Raw genomic sequence first — 13,693 nt, forward strand, 5'->3', positions numbered from 1 at the left:
CTATTCCTACTTTTCACTGTCCAGATCAAATTTCAACCTTAAGAGTAAGTAACTAAGGTAGCTCATCCCTCCAAAATAAAACAAGAGCTGATCTAGTAAAATGACACTTAGTATTGTTCAATGCTTTTAAGGCCTGAATTCAGATCTGTCCTATACTAAGATCAAGACCCATGCTTTCTTATTGTACATTTGTTTTTAAAAGTTCTTCACTTAAAAAAAAAAAAAATACTACAGTTAGCCATAAAGATAAGAAGAGACATCAATGAAATCATAAAAGAAAAACACAAGAAATCAACAAATTCAAAAACTGGGTATTTGAAAACACTAATAAAATGGACAAACCTCTAATAAAATTAATCCAGAAAAAAAAGATGGCATAAATTTTAAAATTAAAAATACAAAAAGAGGATATAACCACAGATACACTAGAGATTTTTAAAAACTATGTGTGAATATTATGAACAACTCTGTGTCAATAAATTTGAAAACCAACAAAATGACGTTTTCTGAAAAAATATCAATTTCTGAAATGGATTTGAGAAGAAACAAAAAGCTGTAAGAGAACAATAACCACTAAAAAAGGAAAATTAATAGCCAAACATCTACCTATAAAAAAACACTAGGGCCAGATAGTTTTTATAAACTCTTTTAAACCTTCAAGAAGAGATAACTCCTAAATTACACAAATTATTTCAGAGAAAAGGGAAAAAAAGGAAGATTCCAAACTGATGTTATGAGGTTAGTATAATTGTGGTCATAAAAATGACACAAGGATAGCATGAAAAAGGAAGATCATGGGAAGAAATCAGTTATGAACACAGATGCAAAAATCCAAAATAAAATGACACCTTCCTCGCCTAATACAGATAGAGTAAGTCTTAGCAAATTCTGAGATGCTTTAGAAAAACAGGAGTAAACCTGGAATGGCTCCATATAAAGCCTAATCAATATCCTGATACAGCTGTAACCTTAACACTTGACTTCATCTAAACCCAGTTGTCACAGAACAATGGGATATAAGACGGGCCCTCAAACTATTCTGTCCAATCCCAATCTCTCCAGGAGAAGAAACCAAGGCTTCAAGAAGTTATAAGTGACTTGCCCAAGATCATACAGCCAAGTTCAAACAGAGCCAATACTAAAATCTAAATCTTTTTATGCCTTAGACCAGGATTCTTTCCATAAAACATGTGACCTCATTTAAACTTGAAAGGTTTTTAAGATTTCAGTAATGAAACTCCTTTGATAGCCTTAGGATAGACAGACTTCAATGGAAAAATACATTGATGTTTTCTAGACATGATATTTTAAGCTATATTCAATGGAATAAAATCATCAACATTTTATAAATTAAGAGTGAATTCACATATTACATCTAAAATCAAAATGCTATTTCCTATAAAGTACCTAAAAAGAAAAACACAGAAAGATAGGTTTCCAATTTCCATCTTTTACATTCAATCAGTTATCTACATATCCAACCAAAATACAAAATATTTTACTGTCGAATAGAGATTTAAAACTAAAAACGTTTGCATTTAAGAAATAAAACAAATCAATTCATTGATTGTAAAATGTGTCATTATGCTGTTGACTGATTTATGAAACAATGCCTCCTATCATCCACTGTAAGATGTATCCAAATTAAGCCATGTCAAAATTTGAAGAAAAGCATGTCTTGGAATCAATGAAATATACTATTCAAGCCTGATGATCAGATAAAGACTTTATTTGTGACACTTATATATAAGCAACTTTCTTAAATTTTCCCATCTCAGCTGCCCACTTCACACTATAAGCTTTTAGACAGTAACAACTTTATCTTTTGATTACATTAAATAACCAAGTGTCAGATATGATTTACCTGATGCATGCAAGAGAAACAACTTTTCTCAACAGCATTATTTGCTCCTTTATTATCTTTACTTACCATGAAGAGGCCACTGTAACTCCTGGTCTTCTAAAAGAGTGGCCGCTGGCAGGAGTCTATTAAGGCAGTCAAGAGGTGGCAACAAGTCGAGGAGGTAACTCAATAAAGGCCGAGCCACCGACACTGGGAGTAACAGTAGGGAGTTAACAATCTGGCAGAGCATACTGCCTGCAGCTGAGACGTATATCACATCTATGAAGGGTAAGAAATTTAACAGGCATCAATTGTTTCAAACAAACTTAAAACAAAAAAACTAATAAATACTATTTCCGCCTAGAACTCTTTGTTGAATTATTATATAACTCTCTGGTAGCTAGGGTTGGGTTAGTATTTACTCACTTTCAGAAAGTGTCACCAACAGACACTTTATGGGAAAGCACAAATATCCTTGTGCCAACAAATTCAAAGGATTATAGCTGCTTCCCTTAAAATGCATTATGAATTTCTCATTCACAAATTTATTCTCATTTTCAGATTTACTCAAGAAATATTTATTGAACACATACAACATATCAGGCACTATTATAGGTGAAAGGTGTACAGCTGTGAACAAAGAACTAAAAATTCCTGCCCTCATGGTGCTTACATTCTACTGTAGGAAGTCTTTTATGTTTTTTAAACCAAATTCACTTTTTTTAAAATTAAAATCACCTCAAAACATCTGTTTTTTTAAATTATCTGTATTGGTTTTTAATCAATTCTGTGTCAATATTTTATTGTATTTGGGGGCAAGAAGACCATTCAGAGATGAACTCAATTTGAACAAATTAAATTTTAGACGCCTGTGGAACAACAAAATGCAAGTGTCTAGTAAGCAATGGTTTTAGTTTCTCAGTTTATTTATTTCTTTGTTCAGCGAGGAAACTTCAGAAATAAGTTGCTTTTGGACAGACTTACCAAATTTTACCTATCTTTGGGATAATCAAGAAAAGGCACCTAGTAGGTAACTAGAGAAAGGCTCTTGTGTAAAAAAGGAGTTCTCAGCTAGATGCATATATGGGAGTCAACATACACATGGCGGTTAAAGACAACAGGACCAGATAAGATCATTCTCAGAGAAAAGAGGGTTGAGGGCAAAATTCAGAAGATCCTAAACATTAAAGGGCATGCCCAAAAAAGAGGAGCTTACAGGAACAGACTGAAAAAGAGTGGTCAAAGAGATATGTGTAAATACAGGATTGTGACTACACAGAAGACCAGAGAAAAGAAAGCATTTCAAGACAGAAAGAGATGGTAAATGCTAAAGAAAGGTAAAGAAAGAGATGAAAATCTCACTTTATGCCATTTAATATTAATCTTTTTGAGTATATATCATCTAATTCCTTTAAATTAGACCTCTGTCACACCAATTAGCATCTTTTAAGATTAATCAGATCAATCACTGTTGCCATCACCCCAAAACCAAGATCAAAGGGATCTTCGATAACAAAGGAGATTCAACGTCATTCCTATTCCACTCAGAGGTTTCCGGCCCTCTTAAAGCTTTGGAAAGGCCAGAACTCTTGCTTTACAACCACTGATTAAATATGAAACCCAGTACCAAACACACCTCTTAATTTTTCTCCAACGCTGCCATTCCAAGGACTTTCTTTGAGCAAATTTGCAGAACGTGAATAAATATCTGTGGCATGAGGCAACAAGAGCTGAAGATGTTTATGAAGCAATGCCACACTGCTTGAGTTCTGAGGAAAAAAGTTCCTAAATTACTACTTTGGAAGATTCAAGGTAGAAAAATATCGTGGCTTACCCAAATATCTGAGTTTCAAGGTCCCTGAGAAGAGACAATAAAAGGCAAAGAATCACATACCTCACTAATGTTATTGATATGGCAAAATGCCAGCAGCTGTTTCTGCAGTGAACACAGCAGTTCATGAAGATGAGCAGGCTGACTGTTCTCTGAAGACGATGTTCCAAGTAGAAATTTATCACTATTCTTTTCTAGCTCCCCAAATGCTTGATCCTAAAATGATACATAAATTAAAATTATATTTGAAGTGTTTGAAAGTGAAATTAATGACCTACCATAAATGATTCTGATTTAAGAAGCCATTGTCTCCTTTCTCCCATTATTAATCTTTAAATCTTTGCTATGTTGTCATTAGCTATAAGGTGGTAAGATTTATCAAGCAATTTCCATTTGTTTTTCCATTAAAAAAAGTTTCACCACAAAAACTTTTGTGGTTTTACCACAAAAACTTTGAAAATGCAGAAAACAAGAAAAAGGAAAACAATACCCAAAGACAACACATTTCAACATTCTAATGCTATTGCTTTCCTGACCTCCTATGTAAAGGTTTTGTTTTCACATATTTGAATTTCTAAGAACACAATTCTTAGAAATTAAATTTATTTCTGATTATAAAAGAAGTAAGTGGCCTAAAGAAACATGACAACTAAATACAATGTATGATCCTGGATTTGGGGGGCAGAGGGAGGGTGCCATAAAGGACATTACTGGGATAACTGTAGAAATTTGAGTATGGACTATGTATTATACAATAGTTCTGTGTCAATGTTAAATTTCCTGAATTCAATAATTGTTCTGTTGTTATGTAAGAGAATGTCCTTATTCTTAAGAAATATAAGTGCTTAGGAATAGCCAGCATGACATCTGCAGTTTACTCTCAAATGATGGATGGAAGAAAGGAAACAAGGAAAGGCAAATTTGGCTGAAGCGTACAGGAGAGTTCTTTGAAAGTTTCTTGTAATTATTGTGGGAGTTTTAAGTTATTTCAAGTTAAAAATATTTTTTTTAAACAGAAATAGTGTAACAAATTTAGAAAATACCAAAACTGTATTTTAAAAAACTTTAAATCACCATTTAGTCAACCACCGTATCTAATATTTTGTGTGTATTTCTTTCCTGATTTTTTTGTGACTTTTCATTTTTTTCATAATACTGCATATTCTATTTTTAGTCTTCTCTTTTCTAACAGATCCACAAATATTTTACATGTTTTCATAAGCCATATGTACGTAAAATTTGAGACATAATATTCCACTGAGTATATATATCATAATGTACTTAAACCATTCCCCAACTTTTAGATATTTCAGTTGTTTCCAACTTTTCTTTCTTATAATAATGATGTGATGAACATCTTTATGCATAAAGTATGGTCTTTGTTTATAAATACGCAAGAGAGAGTCACAGAACATTTTAAGGTCCTTCCTATATACGCACCTTTATAAGCAGCCAAATTAGCACTGCTAGAGACTGAATGAATGTTTGTGTCCCTTCAAAATTCTTATGTTGAACCTAATCCCCAATGTGGTGGTATTTGGAGGTGGGGCCTCTGGGAGGTGATTAAATCATGAGGGCAGAACCCTCGTGAATGGGATTAGTGACCTTACAAAAGAGACCCCAGAGAGTTCCCTTGTGTGAGGACACAGCAAGAAGACGGCTGTCTATGAATCAAGAAGCAGGCACCACCAAATCTGCTGTCTCCTTGATCTTGGACTTTCCGTCTCCGTAACTGTGAGAAATAAGTCTGTGTTGTAGATAAGCCGGCCCACTCTGTGGTATTCTATTACAGCAGCCCAAACAGACTAAGACCAGCACCATTATTTTAAAATCTTAGAACATGACAAATTTGGTTAAATTACATCAGAAAGAAACAAAAATTTATGATTTTCAGCCTAAAAGCAGTTAGTATTTTATTTCCATTTCCATATAATATACACATCTACCTCAGCCTTACTGGCATAAAAAAGGCACTACTTTAATACAACTTTGGGGAAAAATTTCAGTTAATACCAAATGGATACACTGTAACATTGTTCCCATTCCATTTGCAGCCAAACATCAGCTCAAATTTACATCCTTAAATCTGAAAGAAAATAATTCTACAGGAACAACTGTCACTCTGACTTAGTCAACAACCTTTTAAGTTGGGCAGAACAGAACACTAAGACTTGTACAGAAGAAAAAGAATATACAGACCTGACCCTGAATAGGAGTAGGAGACAATATGAAATGATACACAAACTATTCAAAGTTAAGTCACATAGTACACTTTGACTCTAAAAACTGATGAGAGGTATGCAGTTATAATTACATGGTTAGAAAAGGTTATTTGAGCAAGGCTTCCAAGAACAGTCAAGTGTTAAAGAAGTCATAGATTGGTAGACAAGAAGAGAAAAGAGGAAATAGGTGTGCCACGCATGAGTTCAGATGAGTGTGGTGTGTAAGCCAAATGATGAAGGGTCTGAAAAAGTTCTGATTTAATAAAATGAGGTTATTGAATACAACAAGGTTATTCTAGCAGTTGGATGCTGAGAGGAGACCAGCAACAGTGACAACAGTTATAACACTGCTATTACCATTAGGTAGTGATGGCATGGATTAGAACCCACAGAAATGGAAAGAAAAAAAGTGACGGATCTAAGAAACACCAGGGAGTAAGAACTAAGGGCATCCTAATACAGAGAAAGCTATACTGTCCATTGTCTTCTCTCCTATTGACCAGCCTATTTTTAATAATTTAATAAAATAATAATTTTAATTAATTGACCAGCCTATTTTTAAACAATTTAAACCACATTATTTAATTATAAGATTATATCTGGTAAGGTTAATCCTTTCCTCATTCTTCTTCTCTTGCAAAATGTTGTTGAGTATTTTTATCTGTTTATTCTTGTACATTAATATCAGAAAAAAATTGGTAAAATTCCAAAACAAATCTCTTTGGAACTCTCAACTACAAGTCATTTGGCACCCACAATATTTCAGAAGATCTGACATATTTCCCCCGTTTCGGGGAGTGGAGTTTAGTTTTACTTATTTCATAAGCGTTTAAATGTCAAAATACCTTGACCTGAAGTGATCCCTACCCCCTCCAAAAAAAAAAAAAAAAAAAAAAAACCAACCCAAGCTTTATTCTTTTTTTTTTTTTTTAACTACAAAATAAGAGCAACTTACTGTATAAAATCCTAAATTTCTCAAGAGAGTCTTCATTAAAATTTCAGCCAGATGGGTGTCTGGATGGCAGCTCTGAGTGCCATAAGGTTGATCCGACAGGTTTCCATAACCAGTACATACAGAAGAGAGGTCAGCAGCATCGGAGGGTGAGCTATAGCCAAGTAAGGAGGCTACATGGGTATGATCTTGCAAACTTGTTAGAATAATATCCAGTTGCATTCTCTAAAGAAAAATATTTCCATCGATGAAATAGGAACAAATAATAATTAGCTTAAAATGCACTAGAAAAGTAAAAAAAGGATCCCGGGGAGGGGGGGGAAATATATACTAATGATGCTAACTAATCCACTTAATATCCTAATGAACAATAATCTTTTAGGAAGTCTGTAATTTTTTAAAAAGCTATCCCACTAATACCTTTTGAGAAACTGCAACTTACAGTGTTTTATTACATCCTTTACTACCTGAAACTCTTAAGCTAAAATGGCACACTCTACATAATGATTTTAGCACTATAAGTAAGAGGAGTAGGCAATGTCAACAGATAAATTACACTATACATTCTTCTACAGAATTACCAATGAAACTATTTATTCTAATGTTTAAAATAAATCATTTGAAATCTAAACTAATATAAAATACTCATTGGAAAGCATCTGTGGCTAATATACTGCCAGTATACCACTTTCTCCCTCCAATCTATAACTCGACAATTGATTGTTCTACTTGGTTGAGCAAAATGGACTTATTTTAACGTACATAAGATAATAAAAATGGAAAGAAGAAGCATACTCATATCATCAAGTACTTTTTCACAACAGTCATCTTCTTTTACTTTTTATGTAAGCTATTTCAAAGTTCTGGGCATGGAACCAACAGCAGCACATGCCCTTGATTTCAACTCACAATACTACAAATAAACTAAAAGATCTCTGGTTTGACAGTGTGAGCAACATTGGAAAAATTAGACATAATTTTAATAATTAGCCCCAAATCATTTAATAAGTTATCACTTGCTTTACTTTCATTAGAAATCTGGGAACTCTTCCAGCAGAAAACATTAAATACTAGGATTTACCAGACTCATCAAGTTAAGTATTACTCCCTGAACACATGGCAATCGATTAGCTTTATTTCCCTCTCAGTCTATTTTTTTTTTTTTTTTTGTAATATAGTACTGGTTTACTTAGATACCATGTAAAGGCTCACCTGTCCTTTAGATAAGCTTTCCCATCTATCAGGTCCTTGGGGTAAAAGAGAATGAAGTAATTCCATACGTTCTCGTAATGGAGGTAACAGCATGGTTGCTCCCACTGACAGAGTTTCAATTACCACCTAATATAAAAAAGAAAAGCAGATTTATTTGGCCTGGTTCTTATCTTTTTAACAAAAAAACATAAAAAATAAATCCACTGACTATTAAGAGCAAAGAAGTCTAAAGAAGGAGGCATGTGAATAAAAGAAAGCATGCCAAGTCCTTCTTTAGATGTCTTTAAGAAGACTTAGAAGGACTTCCCTGGTGGTCCAGTTGTAAAGAATCTGCCTTACAATGCAGGGGATGTGGTTCAATCCCTGGTCGGGGGAACTAAGATCCCACGTGCCGCAGGGCAACTAAGCCCACGTGCCACAACTACTGAGCTCACGTGCCTCAACTAGAGAGCCTGTGTGCTGCAAACTACAGAGCCTACACGCTCTGGAACCCGCACGCCACAACTACAGAGCCCATGTGCCCTGAAGCCTGCACACCACAACTAGAGAGAAGCCTGTGTGCTGCAACGAGGAGCCCATGCGCCACAGTGAAAGATCCCGCATACCTCAACAAAGATTCTGCGTGCCGCAACTAAGACCCGACACAGACAAAAATAAATTAAATAAATAAATAAATAAATAATAAATCTTTTAAAAAAAAAAGAATTTATGGATAAAAAAAATTTAAAAAAAAGAAGACTTAGAATATATATCTTGGGGATTTCCCTGGCGGTCCAGTGGTTAAGACTTTGCCTTCCAATGCAGGGGGTGCGGGTTTGATCCCTGGTCGGGGAGCTAAGATCCCACATGCCTCGCAGCCAAAAAACCAAAACATAAAACAGAAGCAATACTGTAACAAATTCAATAAAGACTTAAAAAAAAAAAAAAAGAATATATATTTTGGATTTCCCACTAAGTAACTAGTCATTATGCAATAAATATTTAGTGTTGAGTCTATAGTGCTGAGCCTGGTAAAGCTCTTTACAAAGTGCTGGGGATGTAGAAATGAACAAGACAGATAAAAGCCCTGCTTTCATAAGCATACAGTCTAGTAGGAAAAAGAGATGCTGAGTAAGTGATTTTAAGTGTGAAAGGAGTCACAAGGACAACGTAAAAAGAAATGCAAACCTGAGTGAGCACCCATACATAAAGGCAATTAACACGGTCTACGGGTTCGTCATGGAGGGTCTCCCTGAGGATTGGGCATTTAGGTTAAAAGTTGAAAAATGAGCACGCCTTGGCCAAACAAAGGTCCAGGTATCAGGAACAGCATAAAAAATAGCTGTATTATCTTAGGCCCCATAACTTCTCTGGATCATAGCTTCTTTACCACTAAAATAAGGATGCTGAATTAGAAAAAAAGAAACACTCAGTGATTAAGAAAAGAGCTCTTATAAATTAAAAATATGACATAAAAAATAAAAACCTCAATAGGAGGGTTAGAATATAAAAATTTAATTTCTCATAAAGTAGAGGGGAGAAAAGATTGGAAAACAGGAAAGAAAACATAAGAAAAGTAAGAGGACTGGGGCCTTTCTGATGGCGCAGTGCTTAAGAATCCGCCTGTCAATGCAGGGGACATGCATGGGTTCAAGCCCTGGTCCGGGAAGATCCCACATGCCGCGGAGCAACGAAGCCCATGAGCAACAACTACTGAAGCCCGCACTCTAGAGACTGTGAGCCACAGCTACTGAAGCCCGCGTGCCTAGAGCCCAGTGCTTCGCAACAAGAGAACCCACCGCTATGAGAAGCCTGCGCACCGCAACTAAGAGCAGCCCCCACTCGCCACAACTAGAGAAAGCCCACGCACAGCAACGAAGACCCAACGCAGCCAAAAATAAATTAATTAGTTTTAAAAAAATTAGACATTAAAAAAAATCAGACACAGAGGACTGGTCCAGGAGGTCTATTATCCCAATAATGAGTTCCAGAGACAGAGAGAAAACACAGAAGACAATAAAGAGAAAATCAACAATACACTTCAAGCTAATTTCTTAACACTGAAGGCTCTGAGTTTCCAAATTAAGAGTCTACCCAAATATACACAAAAATGGATAAAATCAGACCCACATCAGTTCATATCATTTTAAAATATGAAAACAGAGAGGACAAGTAGAACTTGCTGCAGAATCCAGAGAGAAAAAGATTTCCATAAAAGGATCAAAAATTTGAATAGTGTTGATTTTCTGAGTAACAACCTGAAAGCTAGAAGATGACTTCACAATTCTTATGAGAAAATGATTTACAATTTAGAATACTATGCCTCAACTATTCATGAAGATATTCAATTCGCAAACTATTTAAGTGTGAGTATATTCTCAAAGAATATATTTTCTACCTATCCTCTCTCAGAAGTTACTGATTTATGTAGAAATCCAGCAGACACCACCTTAACCAAGTGATCAAGGTCAAAATCTCCAGTAATAAGACACATCAATATCATGAACCACATGATATGATGTACTGAGGGCACATCATTTCTGTGGTATTCTTGCCAAAAGCACATAACCTCAGTCCAATCATGAAAAATAACAGAGAGATATTCAATAAAATAACTGACCAGTATTCATAAAGTGTCCAATTAAACGTAATATGGGATCCTGAATAGGGTCTTGCAAAAGAACAAGGACATTAGCAAAAAACTGATAAAATTTCTAATAAGGTGTTTAGTTTAATTAATAGTATTAAACCAATGTTGATTTCTTGGTTTTGATAATTGTACTGTAGTTATACAAGACATTAGCATTAGGGGAAGCTGGTTGAGACATGCGTGAAAACCCTATTACTTATGCAACTTTTCCTTAAGTCTACAACTGCTTCAAAATAAAGTGTCAAAAAAGGAAGAAACACAAAAAAACAGCAGCAGCACTGATTGCTGCAAACAGATAAATTACCAGAAGTTTCAGGGATAAAGAAAGAGGAACAGAAACAGCCCTGTACACATCCTGAGAGAATCCACCTCCAAAGGATTCTCCTAAGGAGTAGCTACAAAGAAGACTCAAGGAATGAATAAACAATTATAAAAATAGATTTTTTTAAAGTTTACTTTCGTGATTTTATTCCAATACTTTTCAACCTTTTAAAAATATTGTACTACCTCGTTCCTGGTAAAATTTAATCCTCAAAGTTCCCATTCACCACCAGGTTAATATTCCTTCTACCTACATCCCAGGGATATGTCCCTCTAGCTGGAAAATCACTGTATCTCTTTTGCTTTTTTTTTTTAATTGACATATAATTCACATCATAAAATTTACCTTTTGAAAGTATAAAATTCAGTGGGTTTTAGTATATTCACAGAGTTGTGCAACCATCACCACTATCTAATTTTAGGACATTTTCATCACCCCAAAAAGAAACCTGTGCCCGTTAGCAGTCATTTCCCATCTCTCCCTCCCCCAAAACCCCTGACAGCCAATTAATCTACTTTGTGTCTCTATGGATTTACCTACTCTGCACATTTCATATATATGGAATCATACAGTATGTGACCTTTTGTGCCTGGCTTCTTTCACTTAGCATAATGTTTACAAGGTTCACTCATGTTGTAGCTTGTACAACAGTACTTCATTCCCTCTTAGGGCTGAATAATATTACATTGCATGGACATACCACATTTTGTTCATCCCTTCACCAGTTGACAGACATTTGTTTGTTTCCACTTTTTGGCTACAATGAATAATACTGTTATGAACATTCATGTATAAGTTTTTGTGTGGACATGTTTTATATTCTCTTGGATATAGACCTAGGTGTGGAATTGCTGCAGTATGTGGTAACTCTATGTTTAACTATTTACAGAACTACCTGTTTTCCAAAGTGGCTGTACAATTTTACATTCCCATTAGCAATGCATGAGGGTTCCAATTTCTCTACATCTTCACCAATGCTTGCTATTACCAGTCTTTTTGATTATAGCCATTTAGTGGGCGTGAAGCAGTATCTCACTGTGATTTTAATTTGCATTTCCTTTATGCCCAACGATGAACATTTTTTCATGTGCTTAGTTGGCCTATGTCTATCTTCTTTGGAGATATGTCTACTCAGATTCTTGACTCATTTTCTGATTATTTGTCTTTTTTATTGTTGAGTTGTAAGGATCCTTTATATATTCTGTAAACTAGAATCTTACGAGACATATGATTTATAAATATTTCTCCCATTCTGTGAGCTGTATTTTCATTTTCTTGATAATGTCCTTTGAAGCAAAAATGTTTTTAATTTTTTTTTTTAAACAAAGACTACTAGCAGCATTGGGAAGTGCTCTTTCAAAGCTGCTAAGTAGGCACAAACTTCTTGTTTCAGATCAAGTGTCGTGTCTTCAACTTAAGTGTACTCTTCTTTGGTCTTGTTGGTTGTTTCAAGGTTTGTTCCTTGCCTGATCTGAACTTGAGAAGCAGTTTCAAGTGCAAATACAGTCTGTTCTGTTACTCTTCATACCCAACAGCTCAGCACCCCCTCTCCAGCACCACCATAAAAATGTTTTTAATTTTGATGAAGTCTAATTTATCTCTTTTTTCTTTGGTTGCTTGTGCTTTGGGTACCATATCTAAGAAATCATTGCTTAATCCAAGGTCATAAAAATGACAGATGAGCAAAAATTTAATATATACAATATCAAAAGATTATTCAGCCTTAAAAAGGAAATTCTGACATATGCTACTTAACATGGATAAACGTTGACAACATTATGCTAAGTGAAATAAGCCAGTGACAAAAAGACAGTGTATGATTCCACTTTTACGACATACTTAGAGTATCAAAATCATAGAGAAAGAAAGAATGGTTGTTGCTAGGGGCTGAAGGGAGGGGAGAATAGGGAGTTATTATTTAATGGGTACAGAATTTCAATTTTGTATGATGAAAAGAGTTATGGAGATAAATGGTGGTAATGGTTGTACAACAGTATAAATGTATTTAATACCACTGAACTACACACTTAAAAATGGTTAAGATGGCAAATTTTATGTTATGCAAATTTTACCACAATAAAAATAAAATTAAAAATAAAATTGGGTCTTTGTGCTCAGAAATTCATCTTCTGGTAGAAAAGACAGACATAGTTGTAAGTAGACAATTACAAAACAATGTGATGTGATGAGAACATACATGAGAGAAACCAAACCTGGCAGGAGAGCAGGGAATGAAAGGTTTCTCAGAGGCGATGTCTGACCTTTGTCTTAAAGGACAAGTTCACCAAAAAATTTACTCCCACCAAGAAAACAGGAGTAACGGAAAGAACATCCAATTGAAGTTTTCCAATACATAGCTGAATTTGTGAGCTACAACCTCAGGGAGAGATGTGGCTGAGCTACAGACTTACAAGTCCTATACTCTTACCTCTTGGATTTCATCTGGGACAGTTGAGTCCATCAGTCTGAAGAGTAAATTTCGAAGCGGACCTGCCTGTCTCCCAAGAATGCTGGTAGCTACCCCTCCCGCAAGCGCAAGAGCAAGGTGATTTGAAAGCAGCTTCAGGCACAGCTTGAGGAAATTGTGGTGTTCCCTGAAACCAAATAAACTGCTATGAACTTCTGGAATATAAAAGAGCACATGCTATCCAGTTTGGATAACATTTTTTCTCTTTAAACTTT

The 13,693-nt window shown here is 35.0% G+C and overlaps 1 protein-coding gene across 1 annotated transcript in view; it reads right to left on the reverse strand.

Moving 5' to 3' along the window:
• The window catches only part of HERC1 (HECT and RLD domain containing E3 ubiquitin protein ligase family member 1), a 214,066-nt gene that overhangs the window by 121,706 nt on the left and 78,667 nt on the right, over nucleotides 1-13,693 (reverse strand). Inside the window, exons 12-17 of the mRNA XM_082449135.1 lie at nucleotides 13,440-13,605; nucleotides 8,061-8,186; nucleotides 6,852-7,073; nucleotides 3,738-3,890; nucleotides 3,480-3,612; nucleotides 1,931-2,122 (exon numbers count right to left, since the gene is read on the reverse strand). Of these exons, the coding sequence (XP_082305261.1) occupies nucleotides 1,931-2,122; nucleotides 3,480-3,612; nucleotides 3,738-3,890; nucleotides 6,852-7,073; nucleotides 8,061-8,186; nucleotides 13,440-13,605 (992 nt within the window). The remainder of the gene's footprint in view (nucleotides 1-1,930; nucleotides 2,123-3,479; nucleotides 3,613-3,737; nucleotides 3,891-6,851; nucleotides 7,074-8,060; nucleotides 8,187-13,439; nucleotides 13,606-13,693) is intronic.

Source organism: Balaenoptera physalus, assembly GCF_965194825.1.
Source record: "Balaenoptera physalus genome assembly, chromosome: 2".
NCBI classification, from domain to species: domain Eukaryota; kingdom Metazoa; phylum Chordata; class Mammalia; order Artiodactyla; family Balaenopteridae; genus Balaenoptera; species Balaenoptera physalus.